This window comes from Haemaphysalis longicornis, unplaced genomic scaffold (assembly GCF_048455015.1).
Source record: "Haemaphysalis longicornis isolate Haplotype H1 unplaced genomic scaffold, Haemaphysalis longicornis Haplotype H1 scaffold_1, whole genome shotgun sequence".
NCBI lineage: Eukaryota > Metazoa > Arthropoda > Arachnida > Ixodida > Ixodidae > Haemaphysalis > Haemaphysalis longicornis.
In genome coordinates, this window is record NW_027526203.1 from 172,228,613 (window position 1) to 172,251,064 (window position 22,452).

The 22,452-nt window shown below is 49.2% G+C and overlaps 1 protein-coding gene across 1 annotated transcript in view; it reads left to right on the top strand.

Moving 5' to 3' along the window:
* LOC144155741 (uncharacterized) overlaps positions 1–18,830 on the top strand; it is a 38,106-nt gene extending 19,276 nt beyond the window's left edge. The window contains exons 5-7 of the mRNA XM_077687357.1: positions 1,512–1,754; positions 10,688–10,765; positions 17,999–18,830. Of these exons, the coding sequence (XP_077543483.1) occupies positions 1,512–1,754; positions 10,688–10,765; positions 17,999–18,250 (573 nt within the window). The 3' untranslated portion in view covers positions 18,251–18,830. The remainder of the gene's footprint in view (positions 1–1,511; positions 1,755–10,687; positions 10,766–17,998) is intronic.
* Positions 18,831–22,452: the final 3,622 nt, after the last annotated feature.

Consider the following 22,452-nt stretch of genomic DNA (forward strand, 5'->3'; position numbering starts at 1 on the left):
TGCAATAAAAACCACACAAAAGTGCAAGAAAAGTGCGGCTGCTCTGTGCAAGTGCTTTGTTTTGAAGAGCATAAGAATCAATCATTGTTACTTCGGCAGTAATTTGGCACCTGTTATGAGTGCCGCTTAATTATCGTAAAAAAGAAAGGGAATGTGGGATCCGTATTGCCTGCATGACGCCGCGAGGTATTCCAAGTCACGAGCGAAATTTCGCGAGTCTAACTTTGCTTTCTAGGAGTTTCATTCCTCAAGCTCACGGAACAAAGCCAATACCAGACAATTGGAAAATCAGTTGTTGTATCATTGAGTATGTCCGTAGTGAAACGAATGGGCGCAATGAGCGTAAATATAGGTTTTGAAAGTTAACAAAATGGTTTTTTCAGTGCGTCCACGTCTCTTGCGAATGGGCTCGTACGTAATAACTTGCGAGCGGCACGTGTGACAGGTGTGCAGTAGATATAACATGAAGGATGGTCCTTTTTTTGATCTGCAGCAAAATTAACAGTAAACGCTACAAGAGCGCATGCAAGGATTTTCGTTAGCTCTGTGTAAAGAACCAAAAGTGCCCCCAAGCTTGTACCGCAGGGCGATGATTCACAAAGCTGTTTGCATGTGAAACTATAATAAAAGCCGGCGTCTTGGAAATCAATTCCATTTTCTCTGGGTACCAACCACTCACTGGTGCAAGTCAGTTGCAAGCTGCTCTTACCATATATTGCGTGCGAACAGCTTTGAGAATTTGGGCTGTGATTTGCCATGTTGTTCCCATTGCACATCTTCCAGTGTTAACCGTGGATGTAATTTCTGTAATTCCCCCTTAGCGAGAACTGTTCGCGAAGTCTAGAGAAGAAAAGTAACTCGGCGTCAGGACAAGACGGCGACGTGAACACCTCAGATGTAGAATTCTTACCTCGACGCAGATCAAAGAGATTATCTGATCTAATCTGCGGGACAATTTTCATACGCACTCGCGTTTGTAAAGTATACCTAACTTGACGACTCGTTGCGTGCGGAGAAGATTTCGTTTCTGAATCTTGAAAAAGCGGAGTTCCGGCTTGGAAGCTTCGGTAATACCATAACAAGTTCTTGACTATAATATTTGTGAAGTAATACCATAAAGCCTCACAATTATCCCAACAATTATCTGGCACTGCTCAGTTATTTTCCCCTCTCCCCTCCCCAATGAAAAGCAAATTAGGCAAAATTAACGACGTTTGCAAGGCAGTTTTACCATTTACGATTACACAATAAACAAAGCGATGGAAGAACGCTTTCCAGACAGGATATATTAAAAACACACGGGGAGTCACTGGTTGTCTTTGTTGCCTGTTTTTATTCTCTGAGTCTGAGTAGCGTTCTTCCAGTGGTTTATTCATTCGAGTAATCGTGAAACAACAGGCCCAGACTTCGACGTCAGTCATCTATGATTGCCGGCCGCATTTAGGGGAGCTGTGACGTAGCTAACGAACCTGATACGGCTCTTTGCACGCCACGGACGGTTGCCCGGAAAGGTGCGGCTGAGCAAGCTCGAGGCGAAGGTCGGCGACAAGTCGCCTAAGGCCCACGGTCTAAAGCGAGTGTCCAAGTTCTTTCGGCGCCTAGTGACCCACGAGCAGCACCGCTCATCCAACGCGACCTTCAAGCACATCGGCCCGGGCGTGTTCTCCTTCACGTCCAAGCTCAGCGTGCCCCTCAAAGACGGCAGACACTTCTCGACCTCCTACGCGGAAAAGGCCACTGGGCAAAAGCTGCAGGTGCGCACGAGAATGGCCGAGAACGCTCACTGCGAAAGCGAGATAACACTTGTGCCAAACAAAACAAAACGAAAAAATCGTGAGCCATTTCACTCTGTGAATGTGGATGCACCGCGAAGCTTTTTAGCCGGCGTCTTGAGCATGGCGCAGAAACATGCATACAAGCACACTCATTTTTGCTCTACTGTTCTTGGAAATGGTGGCTATTGATAACCAGTGCACTCAAAATGCATATCAACGTGACGAGACGTATAAGCGTGTGGTCCAAATGTAGTTTTAAACGGAGTGCGACTCTGGTGCACGCGACCGCGCGCTAATACGTCGCCTCCTGTATTTTTGCAATGCCAAACGCATCGCGCACTTACCTGTGGGAGTGAGTGGTACATCTGCAGTGCCCACATGTCGCGAGGTGGGGCCCCGAGCTGAACCGGGATCACGCAACCGTAACTGACTTCGACAGTGGTTTGTGCCTTGTTGCCAAGGCAACCGATGTTCGAGATTGTCAAAGAAATGGCGCTCGCGCCAGCGCATGAAAGCTCAGAGCCGCGGCGGAGCACGTTTTGCAACGTTGCCGCTCTCCACCACGCGTCGACCCAAGCTTAACTGGTCCCATGATTGAAGGGGTGGGAAGGCTACCGATTGGGAGAGAGTGGCCAGAGTAGGAGGAGAGGGCTTGGTTGGCCGGTCCGGGCTGATGCGTTTGGCATTGTAACAATACAGGAGGCGATGGCTGATAGCACGCCGCACCGGGACGTTCATTCCCAACGCCTCGCGCTTCTAAGACATGCGGAGCCCCGGGAGTTTTTGTTCGCATACGTGAAAGATGCCTGAAACCCCAGAAATATAAACTTTGCATGAAATGAACGCTGAGAAATCGGGACATGTGGAGGTCATCGGGAAGAGAAACGCACAAATGTGACGTGGTCTGCTCCCCCATCGCTGAGCCGGCCTTTCAGTTTCGCCTGCGTATCGGTTTAACAGCGGAGGTGTATATGGTTCAACCCGATGCATTTCTTCGCTCGTCTGTAAGCGAAATAGGCTCTGCGGCGAAGTGTACTTCATCGCGAAGTCTTTGTAGCTTCCAATCACATGCCGATGTCTAGCAAAATATCATCGTACAGTTGGCCGCATCATTTTGCAAAGCCTCGTTTACTCGTCGTAATTAGTTAGTTCACCGTGAATTTGTGAGCCATTCGTAATTCATGGCATCTGTCAATACACGGGATTCAACGGGAGGGTTGTGGTCGCAGAAAACGGCTCCAACTTGTGTTCTACTCTCGAAACACCATACTGTCTCGAAGCCAAGCAGTCATTGGACTGCTCAAACGACAACGCAGCCGTGGGAAGTTTTTATAAGCAGGTATTATGGATAACTATCAGTAGAGTTTCAACGGCCGCGGCGGCCGCTTTTCTGATGGAGGTGAAAAGCAAAAACGCCCGTGTATACGAGATTTCGGCGCACGTTAAAGATCCCCAGGTGGTCAAAATTAATCCGGAGCCCTCCACTACGGCATGCCTCATCGCCTGCGTTGCGTCGACGAGTTAAACCTTAATTTATTCAATCAATTAGTAGAGTTTCAATACAAATAAAACGAAGAAGCCGCCTGTCTAAGTCATTCTGAAGCCCCCTAAATCTACTGAGTGAAACGGGCAGCCCAGGTATTTTTTTTTTTTATAAAATAAAACTCTAGACCTTCTAAGTTTGACTAAGTTCATTAACTGAAAAGTATGATTAATCAAAATAAAAAAATAAAAACGATTGTTTGGCTGCTTGAACACGTTGAAACTGGGCCCTGCTTACTACCCTCGTAAATGAATTACTGTAAAACTGTTATTCAAAACGCGTGCGGTGGCCGCTTTTCTGATGGAGGCGAAAAGCAAAAACGTCCGTGTGCATGAGATTTCAGCGCACGTTAAAGATCCCCAGGTGGTCAAAATTAATCCGGAGCCCTCCACTACGGCTTGCCTCATCGCCTGCGCTGCGTCGGCGCGTTAAACGTATACAATCAATCAATCAATCAATCAATCAATCAATCAATCAATCAATCAATCAATCAATCAATCAATCAATCAATCAATCAATCAATCAATCAATCAATCAATCAATCAATCAATCAATCAATCAATCAATCAATCAATCAATCAATCAATCAATCAATCAATCGTTATTCAAAACTCATTTATTTGTTTTGTAATGATTTATGTATTATTCAATGTTTCGCCTTCTAGTCATGCGTGATGAGTGTTAATTTTTTTTCAGTACATATTACCACTGACTGCAGCCGTTCTTGTTGGTTTAGCGGGATAAGTTTACTAACACCATGCGTTCAGTCAAGAGTACACCCGGCACAGTCAATCATTGCTGTTATTATTTGCCCGTTACAAGCCAAATGCACTTCGCATTTTACCGCAGCTGTCTGCCGGAGTTTCTTAGCGGCTGAGGTGTTTTGCTAGTATACATCACGTCCGGTGTTTGACCTCAGCTCCACTCGCTGCGTGATATTACTAGATGAGGCACAAAAGCACCTCTTTGTACTGGAGTTCAGCACGCGTAACCTCAAGGGAGACTTGCAATGCGTAGACTGGCTGGGTGCATCGCAAAGAAATTTGTACTGACAATATTCACACAAGTATACCCTTTCTAGTTAATTGTCGCTCTATTACATTCCACCCTATTATCTACACCATCAATAACGAGAATGAAAGCTCCGAAGACGGCTCTGGAGTCACGTACATCCTTGGACGAATGAATGCGAACACGGAAATATCAACCATATGAAAAATATATTTCATATTGCATATTTCATATGAGATATGAAATATATTTTTGATATGGTTCATATATGAAATATGAAAAATACTGTTCGGGGAAATCCAATAATGGTGCGCTATTAATGTTTGGAAGGCAACATTTCCCAACTTCGTTTTTGTAACTAAGCCTCCGGTCATTTGGACCCGCATGGAAAGAAATCGCGCTTTTTGTGTGTTCTGGTTCATATTTTTGTGTTCGCGTTTCACTTGTCCATGACTACACGTAAACGAAATCTGAACCAAATTCAAAAGTAGGCGTCTCAAGGCGTACGAACGCCTCCGCATTTCTTTGCGCAAAGCGGGCGTGTTCATCGACTCGCAGAGATGTGTCGGAAGATAAGCCGCCAGTCGAAACTAAAATATTTCTGTTTTGACAGCGAAGCTGGTTTCCGCTAGGCTCTGACCAAAATTGGCGCGCGTGTATTGGGGCACGTCGACAGAGCCGCACGCGCTCGCTGCAGAGCTAATGTGAAATACTGTGTAGATAAGAATATACCGTAAGTTATCTTGGAAAAAATCGTACTGAAACTGGCCGCTAAGACGACTCTGTCATTATGCCGAGTTTCATTTACTTGTCATAGTTAGTTCACACTGAAGTTGTAAATGTTACAGATAGATAGATAGATAGAAGCAACTTTATTTAGTCGCCTGCAGAGCGACACCACCATTAAGTGGCGCCGCGACGCGGGCCCTTACGTCTTCTCAGCGGGTGGTCTTTACTCGACTACGGCGCGTGCTACTCCCGCGTTCGGTCGCCCTTGGGGGCAACGTCCCGGCGGTTTCGCTCGGCCTTTGTCTTTCAAGAGCCGCCGAGACCTGCTGGACGGCCCAGGTTTGGATTTCTTGGTCATAGCACTTCGCCGCAGCCACGAGCCGCGGCGGAATCGTTGTACTTGTCGACGCTTCGTTGGGGAACTTGGTGCAGTCCCATAGGATGTGCGTTAGGGTGGCCCTCTCCCGCTGGCACACGCGGCACACATCACTCGCATACACTTGCGGGTACACATATTTCATCAACACTGGGGTGGGTAAGGACCCAGTCTGCAGTTGTCTGAACAGCACCGCCTCCGCTCGGCTCAGCCCCGGGTGCGGGGGTGGGAGAGTCCTTCGAGCCAAGCGGTGGAACTGTGTAAGTTCGTTGAACGTCGTCATACGGTCCTTGGCGCTACCCCACAGTGGACGGTCGGTTGCAGCGGCGCGGTTGGTTAGCGCTCGCGCCACTGCGTGTGCCGTCTCGTTGTGGTTGTCGTGCTTGGCCGACGCATCGTTGCCCGCGTGCGCCGGGAACCACTTTATTTTAACACACCTGTTCTCTCGTTGGAGGTCGGCCGAGCACAGAACGCGCACAGCCTCACCGCACACTTTGCCCTTGGCATAATTCCGCACTGCACTCTTGGAATCGCACAACACTGTCTGGCACCCGGGGTCGGCAATGGCCAGGGCAATGGCCACCTCCTCCGCCTCGCACGCCTGTCGGACCCGGACGCTCGCCGCCGCCATCCTGGGCTGGACCTGCAGAGCGCCTTAAATGTTACAGAATTTTCGTCGCTGTCAATGCACGGCCATCCACGCAGGGAGTATTCCTACAGAAAACGTGCGTCACTCGATTGTTTTATCGCAACTATGTCGAAACAAATTCTATTAGAAATAATTTAGAAGTAATTCTAAGGAATTTATGTCTATGTTTCTATTCGATCAATATAGTAAGTTACCGCACATAACTCAATGTAGTTATCCACCAATATAGCTTCCGGGTCTTCCATCTTCACAGTAGTAGAAGGGCTCTGAATTTTTAATGCACTTTATAAGCGACCCCAAACCATCCACCGCCGGCGGCGGCGGCGGCGTCGGCGTCCGCAGTGCTCCTCTATATTTAAAAAAGAAACAGCATCCGGCGCCAGGTTTCGATCCGAGGACTTTGCGGCCGCAGCGCGACGCGCTACCGACTAAGCCACGGACGCCACGCTGATATCAGCGTGAGTAACGCGCCTTATATCTTTAACGCATTCAATCTACGTCGTCAGCGGCGTGCGTTGGCGACTCAGCGGCGTTATAGCGGCTTGATAACTGCGTGGTGTACACGTGATACTACAAACCCGATGGAAGAGATGGAAGAGAAGGCGGCGAGGCGGTGGGCTGCGGGGGCCGAGCGCAAGCGCCGCAAGCGGGCCGACAACCATGCATTCGCACTTTCACATTCTCCCCCTCGGGGAAATGCGGGGGAATTTTTTCTTGTCGGCCGAGCTAGCGCGCATAATGCCTGATGATTGCTTATTTTGTTCTTACAAATTAAGCCAGCAAAGTGAGGTTCCTTGCTCCCGTAGGACGCACGTTGTGAGTCTTGGTGACTGTGAGTGACGAAACAAGAAATTGTACTTGCAGCTATCTATTACACATTATGCACAGATAAGTATAGAACACAACCGAATGACAAGGTAACAGCCGCCCGTTATTCGGCTTACGATGCTTGCGGGGTTTAGTCGGCATCAAGCGGACACCATGCCCGCGACCAAAAAGCGAAAGCGAAAGGCCAAGGCCCCTTTCGTTCTATGTAGTATCGTAGACAGCGCGTTAAAGGAAGCGCCAAAAAGGTAAGAGTACGCAGTGTAAGAGCTAGATAAAAATTGGCCTTTAGGAACACGAAGCCACATGAATGGCGAAGAGCCACGAGAAAGAAATAAAAATAAAAATGGGTCGAATTGAGGCTTATGAATATTTACACTCGCAATCTCCATTTTATTTGGATCGGTAAATAAGAGGCGCTTACGCTCTTATCCCCTTTATTACGAAGTGTACTGTACTTCAATCAATTTTTTGCACATTTGCTCTTTGAATCGCTGGAAGATACGCGCTTTAGTTCTGGTCGCTACAGGCACCGATGCTTTTCTTTCTTGTTGGCCCAGTGTCTCACGCTTAATGCGCAATGATTGTCTAGAGCTCTCACAAAATGAACCATCACATTGAGGTTCTTTTCTCCCACGGTGACTAAACAAGAAATTGTACTAAGGTCGAGTCGAAGCGTGACGTCAATGATCTCAATTTCCTGTGGCACTTCCTTCGCGCTGTAATGAGTATTTGTAGCTCTTAGAGGCTTCTATTTTTAGGCTGCAAGTAGATCTTGGTGAACCAATAAAGGGTCCTCCGCGTCGTCTTTTTTTTTTTTTTGTAGGCCTCGGTTTTTTTATGTTCTGTTGTAAAATTCTGAACCAGCGTGCATGTTCATCCGGTCAGGCACAATCAGCAACTTTCGCTGGTGCTAGTTGCTGCCTGCAGTTTCGATAGACAGACGGATAAATCTAACCTCACGCAAGTGCGTGGGAACGGGCGCCATCACTGATATCCAGGAAATAGGGGAAGAAAAAAAAGGGGGGGGGGCAAGTACACTGCAGGAAGCACATCGGAAAGGTTTCCTAACATACTTTCGAGTGTCTTAAAGGAGTGTACGGAAGTCGAATATGGTTACATTATATTTCGATAATTCTATTCCGTGCTGGAATAATAAAATGGCAAATTATAACCGTGCGATCCATGAGATCCTGTGGCCTGAGCTCTGCCGCGCTGTGATTGGTCAGAGTAGTCCTGCGATGTAAGCAGCGCACCCGCCCCCAAAGGTGTTACGAACTACACTGCTTGCGGTTGGAGTGGGCGGCCGTTTGTCTTCATTTGATCCTTGCGCTCCGTAGAGGCCGTTAAAACGCTAAATCCTGCTGTTCCGAGTGATCTGCGTTGGTATTCATGTGCACTCGGGGTAATACACGAATCGCATTCATGTATTCTGAAATACGGAGACCAAAGTAAGTTTTACTGCTGTCGATCCTTGGCGTTTACATTTTTCCTATCACCCCTCTTGCGTTTCAATGGGTAAACACTTTTGCGCAACTCCTTTAAGAAACCTCTCCATCTGTCCACTGCACTCCACAGGTATAGATGAGCCGTATGGGCTATTTTTTAAATAAATCCTAGGGACTTTTAAAATAAAGATCCATCATTTATTACAGTGCCCTGTAATGAAAGGACCAGAAGCCAAAGATACGTTGGAGCGTATGTACGGAGATATGTCCTTCGAACAAGTGCTAACTCAGTATCCGACAATTCCCACTCGGAAATTTCTTCAAACTTTTTTTTACAAACACGGTGTTTTTCAATAAACTTCCTACCTAAGCCTGAAAAGCATCTCGTTAAATGTATTTGTTCCAATTCTGAGGACCAGGAGGCGCAAAGGTTTTGAGAGTGGCCCACTTAGGAGTGCAGCCGCTGAAATCATCAGTCACCTTGTAGCCGCTTAAATGAAGAGTAGCGGTGCGTATGGTTACAGAAAATACCGTAGCCTGCATTCTAAGGCACCTGCTTGAAAAACGTCTTGAATTTCGGTATGGCTCTAACAATAGACGAGCGCGCAAAATCTATTAAGCTTGCTAATTTCGAAACGTCGGTAAACGAATCGCATTTGCCTGCACCGTACCATATTAATTTATTTTAACGGAGGCAAATGAGCGACCACTAATGACGAATATTACCCGTGTGCCTGAGCCCACATACGTTTCCCATCTATTGAACAACTGTCTCAAAAATCGCTTCGATGTTTCTTTCTTTTTTTGATGAGCTGTTGCCCTATTTGCGGCATCATTAAAATGCTAACGCCGCCATACGAACGTGCAGGGCTGGTGTAGAGTAGTCGCACTTGACACCTGCCAGGGCGCTGACCCGAACCGTTTGAATTGTATGAATGAGTATCGAAAGGGTCATCAAATCTGCTAAAACAGCCTGTGAGTGAAAGGCCACCCAGTCGTGCGGTTGAGACGTTGGCCCATGCAAAAACGTTTACCGCAGAATGTAATGAGTAGAGGGAAAAGATCACTACTACGCGTTTTTGAGTATGGCACCACTCAGGAACAATGTCGTAAGATGCAGTGGTGACATCAGGGGAGGAATTCTGCTTAGTAGGATGGAAGCCAGTGCGGGTAACCAGAGTGGGTCGAGCACTGAAGACCGCAATATCAATGAGTCCCCCGCCTATTCGTCAAGCAAAAAAAAAAGTATAAGAAAATAAGAGTTTTAAATATCGTCATTAACTCTACAAAGGTCATCCGAAACACCATAGCTGGAAGAATGCCCAGAAGATCTAAACGAACCTTCCCAAAGGGACTTTCGTGAGTGATTGTTGAATTTAACGCGCCGACGCAACGCAGACGATGAGGCGCGCCGCAGTGGAGGGCTCCGGATTAATTTTGACCACCTGGGGATCTTTATCGTGCGCCGAAATCTCGAACACACGGGCGTTTTTGCTTTTCGCCTCCATCAGAAAAGCGGCCGCCGCGGCCGGGAATCGAACCCGCGACCTTGTGCTCAGCAGCGCAACGCCTTAGCCACTGAGCCACCGCGGCGGGTCCAAAGGGACTTTCAAAATACACATAATGTGGCGCCTGGCCCACAAGGGACAGGAGAGAAGTGAAAGCGCCGATTCGTATGCGAGGAACCGTACCTCCCACTGCGAGACCGACCATTCATGCGCCCTCCCTCCTTACGAAACGTACGGTGAACGTCTGCTCCGAGTGAGATTAGAAAGAATGACCCTACCTATCCTCCAAAAGCACTTATGTGCACAAGATTCACAAGCAGTCAGAAAAATTTAGGCCAACATGTTCCCACACAAGTCCAGGTCGGCACTCTTGTTTTATAAGAAATGTAATGTGGAATGCTTCACATGGAAAGACAAAGCCAATCTTCTCCATGTTTTTGGAACTGCCCCATCATTTGGAAGACAGAACGGCATGCACTTCCCACTCGAAACTTGGGACGCGGCCCTGGCCAGCCACGCTCTAGAGGATCCGTAGATCCAAGGCCGGAGCTCTCGCCACCGGTGTTTTCGACTAAGGCCCTAATAATTCCACCCTCTTTTTCTCTTCCCTCTTTCACAATAAAATTTAGGATGATGATGTTCACGCGGTAACCCCAAGTGGTTCTGCGGACATTGAAAACGCCCATGAGCAGCGAAGTTCGAGTATACTGACATAAGATGGAAGTACATTGTTTTCTTAAGGCTGAGTTGAGGTCGGCAAGCAAAATGTCTTGCTTTTGCCGTGTTCTTAGCGCGTTTCTAACAAGGACGGCTATTTTCGCAGGTGGCCACGTCGGTGCTGCTGGCTAAAATGAGGAATCGCAGCATGGAGGCGCTTCTCAGCCTGGGGGATACACTCACGGTAAAAATGGTCTAAGCTAGCAGGCTTCGGGGGGCCGTATACGACCGAAATTCTCTACCAAATTCTTATAAGTTTCCCTGTTTTTCTATTGCATTTGTCAGCGCATATGCAGAAAAACTATTTGCGACTAGTTTAGACAACTGACCTACTGAGCCAGAGACTAACCAATAGACTTTTGGCGCAACTATCGTTTTGATAGCATTATTGGGCATGCGTGCACGTCTTTGTATACTTTCCGATATGTCTACCGCCGTGTGTGTGTGTGTGTGTGCCTTGGCCTGTCTGGGGTTCCAGTGTGCCTGGACGAGTTTGTTTCGTTCTATTTAAGCGTCATTCTTCCTTATTCTGGGTGCGCCCACAACTGTTCTGTTATCTTTGAACGTCTGTGTATACCTGTCTAATCATGCGTGCTCTGCGGCCATATATTTGCCATTGTGTCTCTCGACTATAAGATAACGAGACCTAGTTTTGTCAGTCTTTCTCTGTGTTTCATTGCATTTGTATCTGTGTGTGTCCTTCTGCCCCGGTAATTTTCAAATTCTGTCTGTCGCAGCAAGTTTTGCATTGACGATAACTTTGGCTGTTTTAATGAATTGAAAGCTTTAAGTGGTGCATTGAGCGAAAAGGCCGGCGTCGGTGTCGGGAGTTGGCGGGGAATTGCAGGGGGTCCCGTCCTAAACGGCGTGCCTTGCGACTCTTGATACAGGCAGCCAAATCTCTCCCCCAGTGTGATAGCATTACAAGAAGTAGGTACCATGGCCGAGCTCGCAGCTAACAAGGCATTTCAGGGCAATGATAATCCTGCAACAGCGGTTCTATTCGACCATAATAATCATGCTGAACAGATGCCATTTTATAGCATCTCTATTCCACGCGATTTAGTGGTTCTTTACCCAAGTAAACGGGAGGCTGTGCACCTAATATTCTCAACATATACTGCAGCCCCCGTTCAATAGGACATACTTTTAGTTACTTGTTTCTATCACTAATCAAGCGGTAGGGCCTCATGCTCTTTACCTGGTCGGCGACGTCAACGCGCCCCACTAAGCCTGGGGATACCGTCAATACACTTGCAAGGGTAGGCTCCCCTGGGATCACATCTAAACTCATCGGCTTGCTACAGAATCTGACCCAATGTCTCCCACTAGAACTGGCAATAGAGTACAGAGAGATTCATCCTCAGATCTCACCTTCACCTATAATGCCACGAGTGCATGCTGGTCTATCACACCAACGACTCATTAGGTAGCGATCACTTTATTCTCTAAACTTGTGTCATTTTAAAAAGACCCCTGCGTCTCCGTCTGCAGCAGACACATCTGCCAGACTGGAATGAATCTCGCGAGGTGTGGAAAACCCACGAAACTCCAGAAATCACCCCTTCGGGTCTTGAAAAATGGGTAAAACAGATTCTCACTGACGCTCGAACCACGAGCACTCCTGTAGACACCGGAACCCGATACGACGCGGTAGACTCCCACCTGCAACACCTACAGCATGCCTTCCGTAGCATCAGGGCAGGTGGCGGAAAAATAGGCGCAACAGGAAATTAACACTTCAAATATGGCTCACCTGAATAACGAAATAGAGAACTATTCTGTCCAACTTGCTCGAAGTCGGTGGCACGAAATTTGCAATAACATGCACAGTAACCTTGGCATGCGGAGAACCTGGTACCTCTTGAGATACCTCCTGGACGCCACTCACACAAACAGAACATGGTCATCGGCTCAAAGCCATTATACAAAAATTCCCTGGTACCAATCAGGAAGTCATCGATAGAATTCGCTCCATATATATTCCCGCAGGAGACGCTAAGCAACTTCTACCATATCAGTTATCACCCAGTAAGGGCCTAGATGCCGCCATCACGGTTGCGGAAGTGCGCAGCGCTCTTCTGGCTATCCGCCTAGGCTCGGCACGGGGACCGCACAGAGTAACCAACAAAGTGGTCCGCACCGTTCATGATCCCTCAATCGCGGCTCTCACGCAATACTCCAATTATTTTTCGGAACGCAGGACGTTCCCTTGTGCATGGCAAAAACATGCCAAGGTCAAGCTCATCCCTAAACCTGGATAGCCCCTTACTATTGATCATCTCCGACCCATATGTCTAACCTGATGCGTTGGTAAGGTCCTGGAGTACATCATCCCCGCCGGCATTACGCTCCACCTCAATTCCACCAGCGCCCTTCCACATTAGATGATTGGCTTCCGCCCTGGACTCTACTCATGACGCCCTTCCGCAACAATCCGGTGAAGTAATGACCCCTCCAGCCCGACTGGATAATGCTGCAATTCTGGCGCTGGATCTCACCAAAGCATTTGACCGAGCCACCCACTGCACAATTTGGCGTGGCGTGGAATCAATATCCCATTGATAGCGACTGTACAACTACGTGCGCAACTTTGTAAGGCGCGTACAGCGTTCGTTCAGATGGGGAACCTTAAATATGACGTGCTAACTCACCCTTCCATAGGGCTTCCACAAGAGGCCGTTCTATCCCCTCTATTATTTAACTTGGCTCCACCCAATATCCCTAACAAACTTGAAAAAATTCCGCACCTTCAGTTTAGCCTATACGCGGATGATATTAGGCTAGGGGTTACTGGTAGTAGCGGCGCATTAATTGAAAACACATTACAGCAAGGTGCACGTTTTGTCAATGAGGAAGCACAGTCTGCAGGCCTGGAATGCTCTCGCGCAAAATCGGAACTTTTCCTCTTACCAGCCAAACCTACCTCTCATAATTTTCCTGACATCAAAATTTACCTAAATGAACATTTGATCCCAAAGGTGCGCACCCTCAAGGTCCTCGTTCTTGTCATTTAGCATAATCACATAAACTTTATCTGTCAGTTCGGCTCACACGTTAATCAGACAATTGGACTCATCTGACGAATTACCGGACGCTACCAGGGTCTCAGGGAGAGAGAGAATCAAGCTTGTTCAAGTCTTTATCATTAGTCGCATAACATTATCTCTCCCCTACCTTCGGGCTTCGAGCGCATAAATGATTAAAATTGCCTCGTCAAAAAGGCCTCCACAGCTTCGCTACAAATTTCTCTGAGTGCATCCACCACTGCCAGATTTGAGCGCCTTGGGGTTCATAATGCTGCCCAGGAAGTGGTCGAGGCACATTATATCACTCAGCTCCATCGCCTCTCAACTACGTCCACTGGACAACATACACTGTCCGCCTTGGTATAGGGGCCCCAGTCTGTTTCGAAACGGTTATCCCCATCCCTAGGGCTATCCGCGACTGCCTCCACGTCCGCCCTCTTCCGAGGAACATGCACCCCACCTACCACAGAGGTAGAAGGGAGCAACGGGCGCGGGCACTCACCAAGAAATTCCTCATCAAACCTGACATTCTGTACGTGGATGCGGCAGAATAGAGGCATCACGACGCCTTTGCCCTCGCAGTCATTGATAGCCCGAATGACCGCCCTGCCAACTCTCGAACCGTCCGCACCAGCGCCCCTGCAGCGGCAGTGGAAATGGCAACAGCGCTCGCACTAACAACTCCACCGTCATCTACAATTATAATCACCGATTAAAAAACGGTAACCTAAAACATCGCTCGCGAGGACATATCGTCCATGGCGCCCAAAATTCTCGTTCAAAATCCCCTTACCTCCCTGGTACACATCGTGTGGACCACTGTGAAAACTGGTCTGGGGGACAATGAGGCAGCGCACAACACAGCACGAGGATTCGCTATCCGTGCCGGTGCCAGCATCGTCCCCTACCATGGCGCAAGGTCAGCCAGGGATCAGTTAATCACGTACCATGACATCACTACGCATTACCACCTCTCTCGCTGTCGATACCTACTGCCCACCCTGAGCTAACCAACCATCAGGAGCGCTTATGGCGACTCCTGCAGACGAATTTTTTGTCCTGCCTAACACTACTACACTGCATTCACGCCTTGCAATTCCCCTCGCCAAATTTTCCACTCTTAGGGAACCTAGCCACGCTGGTCCACTCTATGTGGGCCTGTCCTCAAGACCCCTTTGCCTCCGTAGTTAATGAAGAGCAGGGAACGGGAGCGCTGGGCAGCTCGGACCCAGAGGTCCGGATGCTTTTGGTCACCCGCGCTTACAACGTCGCCGCCGGCGTTAAACCGACGGCCGCACCGCTCTTATAAACCCGCTTAAGGCTTCATAATGGGACGTTTCTCTCCGGGGTTGGCGTCTGTAACTGAGGAAGAACTTCCCCGGGACTACGAAGGGTTCCATATCACGAGCCTCGCTTGCATTAATAAAACTCCCAGTAAAGTACTACAGTGCTAAGAAACCTCACGTGGAAAGCTGATAGTGCAGCTGTGAATGTGAGTGCTGTTTTCGGCGGAAAAACTCGTACAGCCGCGCCGCAGCCACCATTACTCGCAGAGCAAACAGGGAAGGAGCACTCAGCGGCCCCTAATTGGACATTAATGCGTTGACCTTCGCAACTCCTAAGAAGGGCTTAGAGGTACTCGGAGTACCTTCAGTTATCTTCGTGATGTTCTTTTCCCCGGGGCTTCTCCTCCAATCCGCAGCAGCGCTGAGGATCTCACCCCGGGTATCCTCAACCGACAAACTCAGCTTCCGATGCAAAAATTGTACATTTATTTACACCCCGGCGGGCGACTAAAAAACAGTACTCGCGCGGAGCACGAAGACGGCGGGCCGAGCTCTCCTGCGCCCGGACCGCGTCTCTCTGTCTTCATCTTCCCTTCCTCCTGACGCTGACGGCCGGGGAAGAAGGAAAAGCCAGTTGTCTCCATCGGTGGCCATCGCATGTGGTGGTGGTTAAGAGATCCGGTGCGCGCAGGCGTTCGAAATGCGCGGCGTCTCAAGGCGCCGCGCGACACGTGCATTTCATTTGTGCGCTGCTCGCCCCAGGGCCCCCGCCAGTTCGTGCGTCGAAGCGCCCGACACCTCCACCACCACTGTGAAACATAACTTCAGGAATGTTTCACACACGAAACACACACCACACACACTTTTGGCACGTGCAACATCGTTCCTTCAGTTTGACGACACAACAATCAGCACGGCCAGTGCCCCTTGACCCTGGCTGCAGGTCACCATGACAAAATAGGCACAATCCTCCTCTAGCTCAATCAGAGCGAGCGGCCTTTAGCAGGTGGTACGCACCGGCCGTCGTCGTCTGAAAAGCCCCTTGCCATGCGGCGCACCCCGTCGCAGAACAGTAACAGGCAACGTTAACAGGGGCCCCTCTCCTCCCCGCTTTCTCGCTCGAGAAGGAACCGCTTCTGCCTCGCCGGCCTGCGTTGCAGCCACGCTGCACTGCGGTGAAGCTGGCTGACACTTCCTCCCTTCTTTGTCCAAAGACCCCAGTTCAGCCAACCCTGAGCTCGGAGCGTCGTGCTCCACTACGCGCTGTTCGTCAGCGTAATCAGCAGACGGCTGCTTAGCGGTCACATCAACGCTGACATGCAATGCTGGAGAGGCTATTTCTTCAGCCACTCCTACAGTCCTACCTGCAATTGCCTGGGGCTGCACTACACGAGCGGCCGTACCCTGATTTGCACTTTCCTCTCTCACTTCGCTGGAGCTTCCCATGGCAATCGCATTCTCGCGACTCGACATTTGGGCACCTCCAGAAGCACAGGATGCACTTTGCGCAACACCAACTGCATCCGACTCGCGCGATTCCCGGGCTGCTGCATCCTGCAAAGCTCTTGGCCGCTCGGCCACGCTCCCCGAATATTCTGCGTCTCCGCACGCTGCGACAACGGGCTCACGCTCACCTGAAGCCAGCTTCAGTCCCTTCAGTACTGCTGCCTTAAGAACTGCGTAGCTCTTGCGCTGCTCCCCCGAGAGTCCAGCTAGGCACCCTCTAGCCCTCGCGCTCAAGTAGGGAAGAATTACCCCTGCTCGCCATTTTTGCGGAACACAGTAGGAGTCTAGCCTGGCCTCGGCACCAGCGAACCAATCAAGCACAAGCGCTTCCTGGGAGGGCATATCTACGAGCACCCCTTGCAGCATGCTCATGCAATCTAATCTCCCATCCATCTCGCTGCACCCTTGTACTCGCTGCCCGATCGGTGAGGCAGTGGCGTTGTTAGCGCTTCCCAAACGCTCACTCCTTAGGCGTTCCGCTGCTAACTCCGCCTCAGCGACCTTTAATTTCGCCTGCAGTAGGGCCATCTCGTCAGCGAAAGACATGGCTGACCTAATTCTGACGCTCACTGCCTCGTCAGCCCTCACAGTCAGCTCCATCTCACCATACCGACCTAACCGCCCCCCATTATCTCAGGGCTACTCATGCAGCACCCCCTACATGTCATGGTGAGCCACGCACCCAGGATCAAGTGAGGCACTGACCTGCATCGCTCCGTGCCTGTAGAGATGCCGCACTGGTGCAGATGGGGTATCCATTTAGGCGCGGCTCCATCAGCCGAGGTGTCCACCAAACAATGGCCCGCCGACTTCTCGCCTGCCGACAGCTCACTACTCCTGCTGCTCCTCGTTCAGTGGGCTCCTGATGCCTCCACTGACCGCTGGTCAAGCTCCTTCTCCGCCGCTCAGCAGGCCGCAGACACTGCCTCGGTCTTCGTTGAGAAGTTTGTTGAGCGCCGGTCGAGCCGCTTCTCCTCCTGGGTCGCGAGCTCGCTGGTCCTGCCGATCACGTTCAGCAGACCGCGATTTCTCCGCGAACTCCGTCCGTCGAGGAGCCCGTCTCGCCCGCCGGCCAGCTGAGTCGTCGCTGTTGAAGATCCTGTCGACTGCGCCAGTTATCTTCGTGATGTTCTTTTCCCCGGGGCTTCTCCTCCAATCCGCAGCAGCGCTGAGGATCTCACCCCGGGTATCCTCAACCGACAAACTCAGCTTCCGATGCAAAAATTGTACATTTATTTACACCCCGGCGGGCGACTAAAAAACAGTACTCGCGCGGAGCACGAAGACGGCGGGCCGAGCTCTCCTGCGCCCGGACCGCGTCTCTCTGTCTTCATCTTCCCTTCCTCCTGACGCTGACGGCCGGGGAAGAAGGAAAAGCCAGTTGTCTCCATCGGTGGCCATCGCATGTGGTGGTGGTTAAGAGATCCGGTGCGCGCAGGCGTTCGAAATGCGCGGCGTCTCAAGGCGCCGCGCGACACGTGCATTTCATTTGTGCGCTGCTCGCCCCAGGGCCCCCGCCAGTTCGTGCGTCGAAGCGCCCGACACCTTCTTTTTTTTTTTTTTTGGCAGTAACGTGCACGTTGCGATTTCACCCAGGATGACTCCCCTAGCATGGTCGTGGTCTTCCAGTCTGACCCTGTGGACCCGCTCGTGATGCAATACGTCGAGAGCATTTTTTCCGACTTCCCCATGGTCATCCTTGGCGTTCACGCATCGGGCGAAGCCTGCTCCATTGCTGCGGCCAACGCTTCTACGCCACCTAGTCGTGGCAGAGTCACCGTCATGGTGCTCAGGCTTGTGCGAGTCGAAAGCGCTCTCAAGAAGATATCCACACCCAGGAAACACTAGCCTTCAAAACTATGTGACTCCTCCTCCCCTTTCTGTGCCGTCTTACAGAGCGCCATAGGGATTGTCAGTGCTGTTCCATGATAACGCTGTGTACTGGTCCTAACGCTGTGTACCCCTCTCACAAAGCGCCATGGGGATTGTTATTGCCATTCCATGCCAACGCTGTGTACCCATGTTACAACACGCAATGGGGATTTTCAGTGCTATAGCGCCCTAACGCTGTGTACCCTTCGTACAAAGCGCCGTGCGGACTGTCAGTGCTATTCCAATGAGTGCTAACGCTGTTAGTGCCACGTCAGTGCTAACGCTGTGCTTTAGCTCCAAAAATGTTCTTGTTAAAGAGTACCTGTACTCGTCATTTCTTCATTTTTAAAAGCAGAGGGGATGCATACATTGCGACGTGTCCGCAGCTCCAGCCAGTCAACTGAAAAGCCGATTTGGGCTGTGGTGGCTACTTTGATTAACGCCTCTAAAGAGACACGGTAAGAGGGAGCAGATTTCTGGTGAGGCCAGAAGCGGCGGTAATGTTACAGTGAAGTCACAATACAGTGCGTAGAAGTGTTCGACGCATTACCGACGTATTACCGACTTATTACCGACCCGGATAGAAATCGGTTACACTACTGCGTCCCCAGAGATGTTTCGTAAGGGGCGGGGGCAAAACAGTCGGCCAGACACATCAACAGCGACTCTATTTTCATGGCAGCGCTGGGCTCGCCTTCAGTCGTGCACACACGTGGTCGCTCACTGTGTTGGCGTTAAAGGGACACTGAAGTGACTTGTAAACATTGCGGGATTACGAGCGCAAATTGTAGTCCGGAGTCCATAGGCCATGTTTCGACCATTCTGAGCGCGCTTACGCGAATTTATTTAGTAGAAAAATCAATTCGAAAATGCTGCCCTCCTCTCTGCATCCTCGCCCATTTTCTGTGGCGTTTTCGTGTGACGTCAGGGGGAGATGACTCGGCTTGACCATTGACTGAGCTACTGCTGCACGGCTCGCCGACCTTCCGGCAGAGTCAGTCGGCCCCGCGTTTAGTCCGCCGGCCGCCGACGGATCGTGGCAATTTGTTCGTTCAGTTGAAACGAAGCCACGACACGTTTGTGAATTGAAGAATGTGCCTTTCTTTACTTTGTCTGTACACTGTATGTAGCTACAAGTCAAGGTCACTCCACACAAGCGCTCCACAAGCGCGCATGCGACGCTTCGCTGACTGGTGCGCTAGTAGGAAAATCTAAGGCCACTTAAAGGCGGGAGAAGATTCAGCGAAGTCAATATACGTACAAAGGAAATAAAATCAACAGATACTTTTACCGAACAGCGTAAAACTAGGGAGCAGGAAGCACTTTTTTGCGTTGGGAGAACAAGCACAGCGGTCAGCAGCACGACCAAACATCTGCGAACGCTTTTCCGTCTAAGAAATTCAATTGATAGACGTGAGATATTGTAGAAATTTGGGGGGACGCTTACTGCACGAGCGCTATACTACAAATAGTCACCTAAGCTGCTTGAAATGCTAAAACTAAATAAAAGTGTATACTGGTTACACATTATATACCTTATATTTCCAACGTTGGCTGCGCTAGCCCGTGGCCGAGTGTTCTGGAGCGCTAGGAATGTTATTTTGCAAGTTACAAGTTCGAATACCCGAGGGTACATTTTTTTTTGTAAGTGACTTTTTCTTTTTCGGCCGATGTTTTCTATACTGAGTTCACCATTTTTGGGCCGTAACGTAAACTGCTCCACGAACTAGTTCACAGAACACGCGCAGGCTGACACTGACGCGCTAGCGAGTTCTCGTTGGCGTGCTGTTGCCATAAGCACCGACTGCTTGCGGGCAGTGGGCACAGGCCGGAATAAACAGATTCTTGGCCTGGTGCGAACACGCTTTTTAAGATACAAGCATGAGTGAGGCAAGCTCCAAATATGGGGGAAAAGCGCATGGCATTTGAGCGTCTGCGGTGACGCGGAGGGCGTTCATCCACTGCGTAGGCCTCGGCTAGTGATTGCTACGATTCCAAGCCGTCCTAGGAGGCTTATCTCAGGCATTTTACAGCCGACAACATGGCAGAATCGCGGTATCACGATTACTGAGATATCGCGAATTCACATCCAGCGATACCGTCGGATATCAAGCATGTTGTTTTACAGAACCGAAACCGAAACTTGTTTGAATGCTAACCTTGGACATCGTCCAATCGAGGTGCATCTCCTCCTGTCGTCACAGCCTTTAGTTGGTGCGGCCGCCGCAAACCGCGCATGGTAGTTTTAAAGACGATAGTCTTTCTTGGGCTACTTAAACCCAGAAATTTTGGTCTGTCTGTATGTCTGTCTGTCCGTCTGTCTGTCTGGCACTCGATTCAGCCACCCGGCCAAAGTAAAACAATGCCTGCGCAATAGTCTTTTATAGTCACAGCTAAATCTACCCGTCTAAGTCAGGTGTAATGTTCATACCTGTCAACATTGTTGAAGAACAAGACAATACGCAAATATAAGACAACAAATTAATACAGAAGTGATGTTTGCAGTGTTCCTTTATAAAAAATCATACATGCTTGACTTTGGCGAACTTAAATACTTCATCAACTCAAGAAAAAAAAAATTCACTTCGCCGTCGCCTGCTGTCGCCCGCACCATTATAGCTTTTTGCGGCATTTTAAGAAATCAACCGGCAACAGTTACGAAAGGTTCCACTAGGTAGGTTCCGCGTCCTGCTTGCAACGCACGTGGAGTAGGGCAACGCGGTTCTATAAACGCTGAAGTAGGGCGCCTCGATTCATGCGCGTCTTCGCCGTACGGCAGCGTTGGCATCGAGACACCCGGTTTGGAGCAGTGGAACGCGGGAAATTTAAAATGATTTAAGCAAACTTTTGGCGTGTTTACCTTGGGAGGAGCGTGACGCAAGAGGAACAACATGAGAGGTGAGCGGGAAAGCGAAGGGAGGCATTTACTTGGCAAAAGTCGATAAAGACTATCGTCTTTTGACGACATTTGCAACGAAAGAAGCAGATACGCGGCCAATTTTTTCTTTCGCGCTTTATAACCGCTTATCAACCGGATAAACGATGAAAAGTGTGTTAATTTGAGCCAGTCTACGCAGTGCAAGCAAAACCAGGAGCTTGACAAATTCACTTCAGTGTCCCTTTAAAAAGCTACTCCGCAGTGTATCGTGCTTCGTTGCCGGCTTGGTCCAGTTTGATCCGTCATGCTGAATTTAAAGGGGCACTAAAGGCTAAGCTGTTTCGGCTTTTGTTCGGTGCCGCGGGATTCTTTGATTGATCAGAAATAATTAAAGAAAATACTATTACCCTTTCTTCTTTTGCTTTCATTTTTTACGGGACCCAAAAAGTCACTTCACACATCGTGAAGAGGGACCGCCTACTAAGTCCCTCGGGACATTTCCTGCAAGGCAGGTGCTACCTCCTAGCGAAGCAATAGAAACTACACTTGGGGGATTTCATAACCCTGCGGCTGACGGGCGAACACGTTGGTTAGCTGACTGAGCCTGCGCCAGTAATCTCGGGGTGCTGCTGCTGGCTGTAGTTTATAAACACGGTCTGTTAAAAGCGGCAACGGGTATTCAGCTCGAGAGATCGAGGAATGTATTTTCTGAATAAATCTATATGTATGTATGTATGTATGTATGTATGTATGTATGTATGTATGTATGTATGTATGTATGTATGTATGTATGTATGTATGTATGTATGTATGTACGTACGTACGTATGTATGTATGTACGTACGTATGTATGTATGTATGTACGTACGTATGTATGTATGTATGTATGTATGTATGTATGTATGTATGTATGCAAGCATGTATCTATGCAAGCATGCATGTATGTATGTATGTATGTATGTATGTATGTATGTATGTATGTATGTATGTATGTACATATGTAATCATGCATGTATGTATGCAAGCATGCATGTATGTATGTATGTATGTATGTATGTATGTATGTATGTATGTATGTATGTATGTATGTATGCATGCATGCATGCATGTATGTATGTATGCATGCATGCATGTATGTACGTATGCATGTATGTATGTACGTATGCATGCATGCATGCATGCATGCATACATGTATGCATGCATGTATGTATGTATGTATGTATGTATGTATGCATGTATGTATGCATGTATGTATGTATGCATGCATGTATGTATGTATGTATGTATGTATGTATGTAT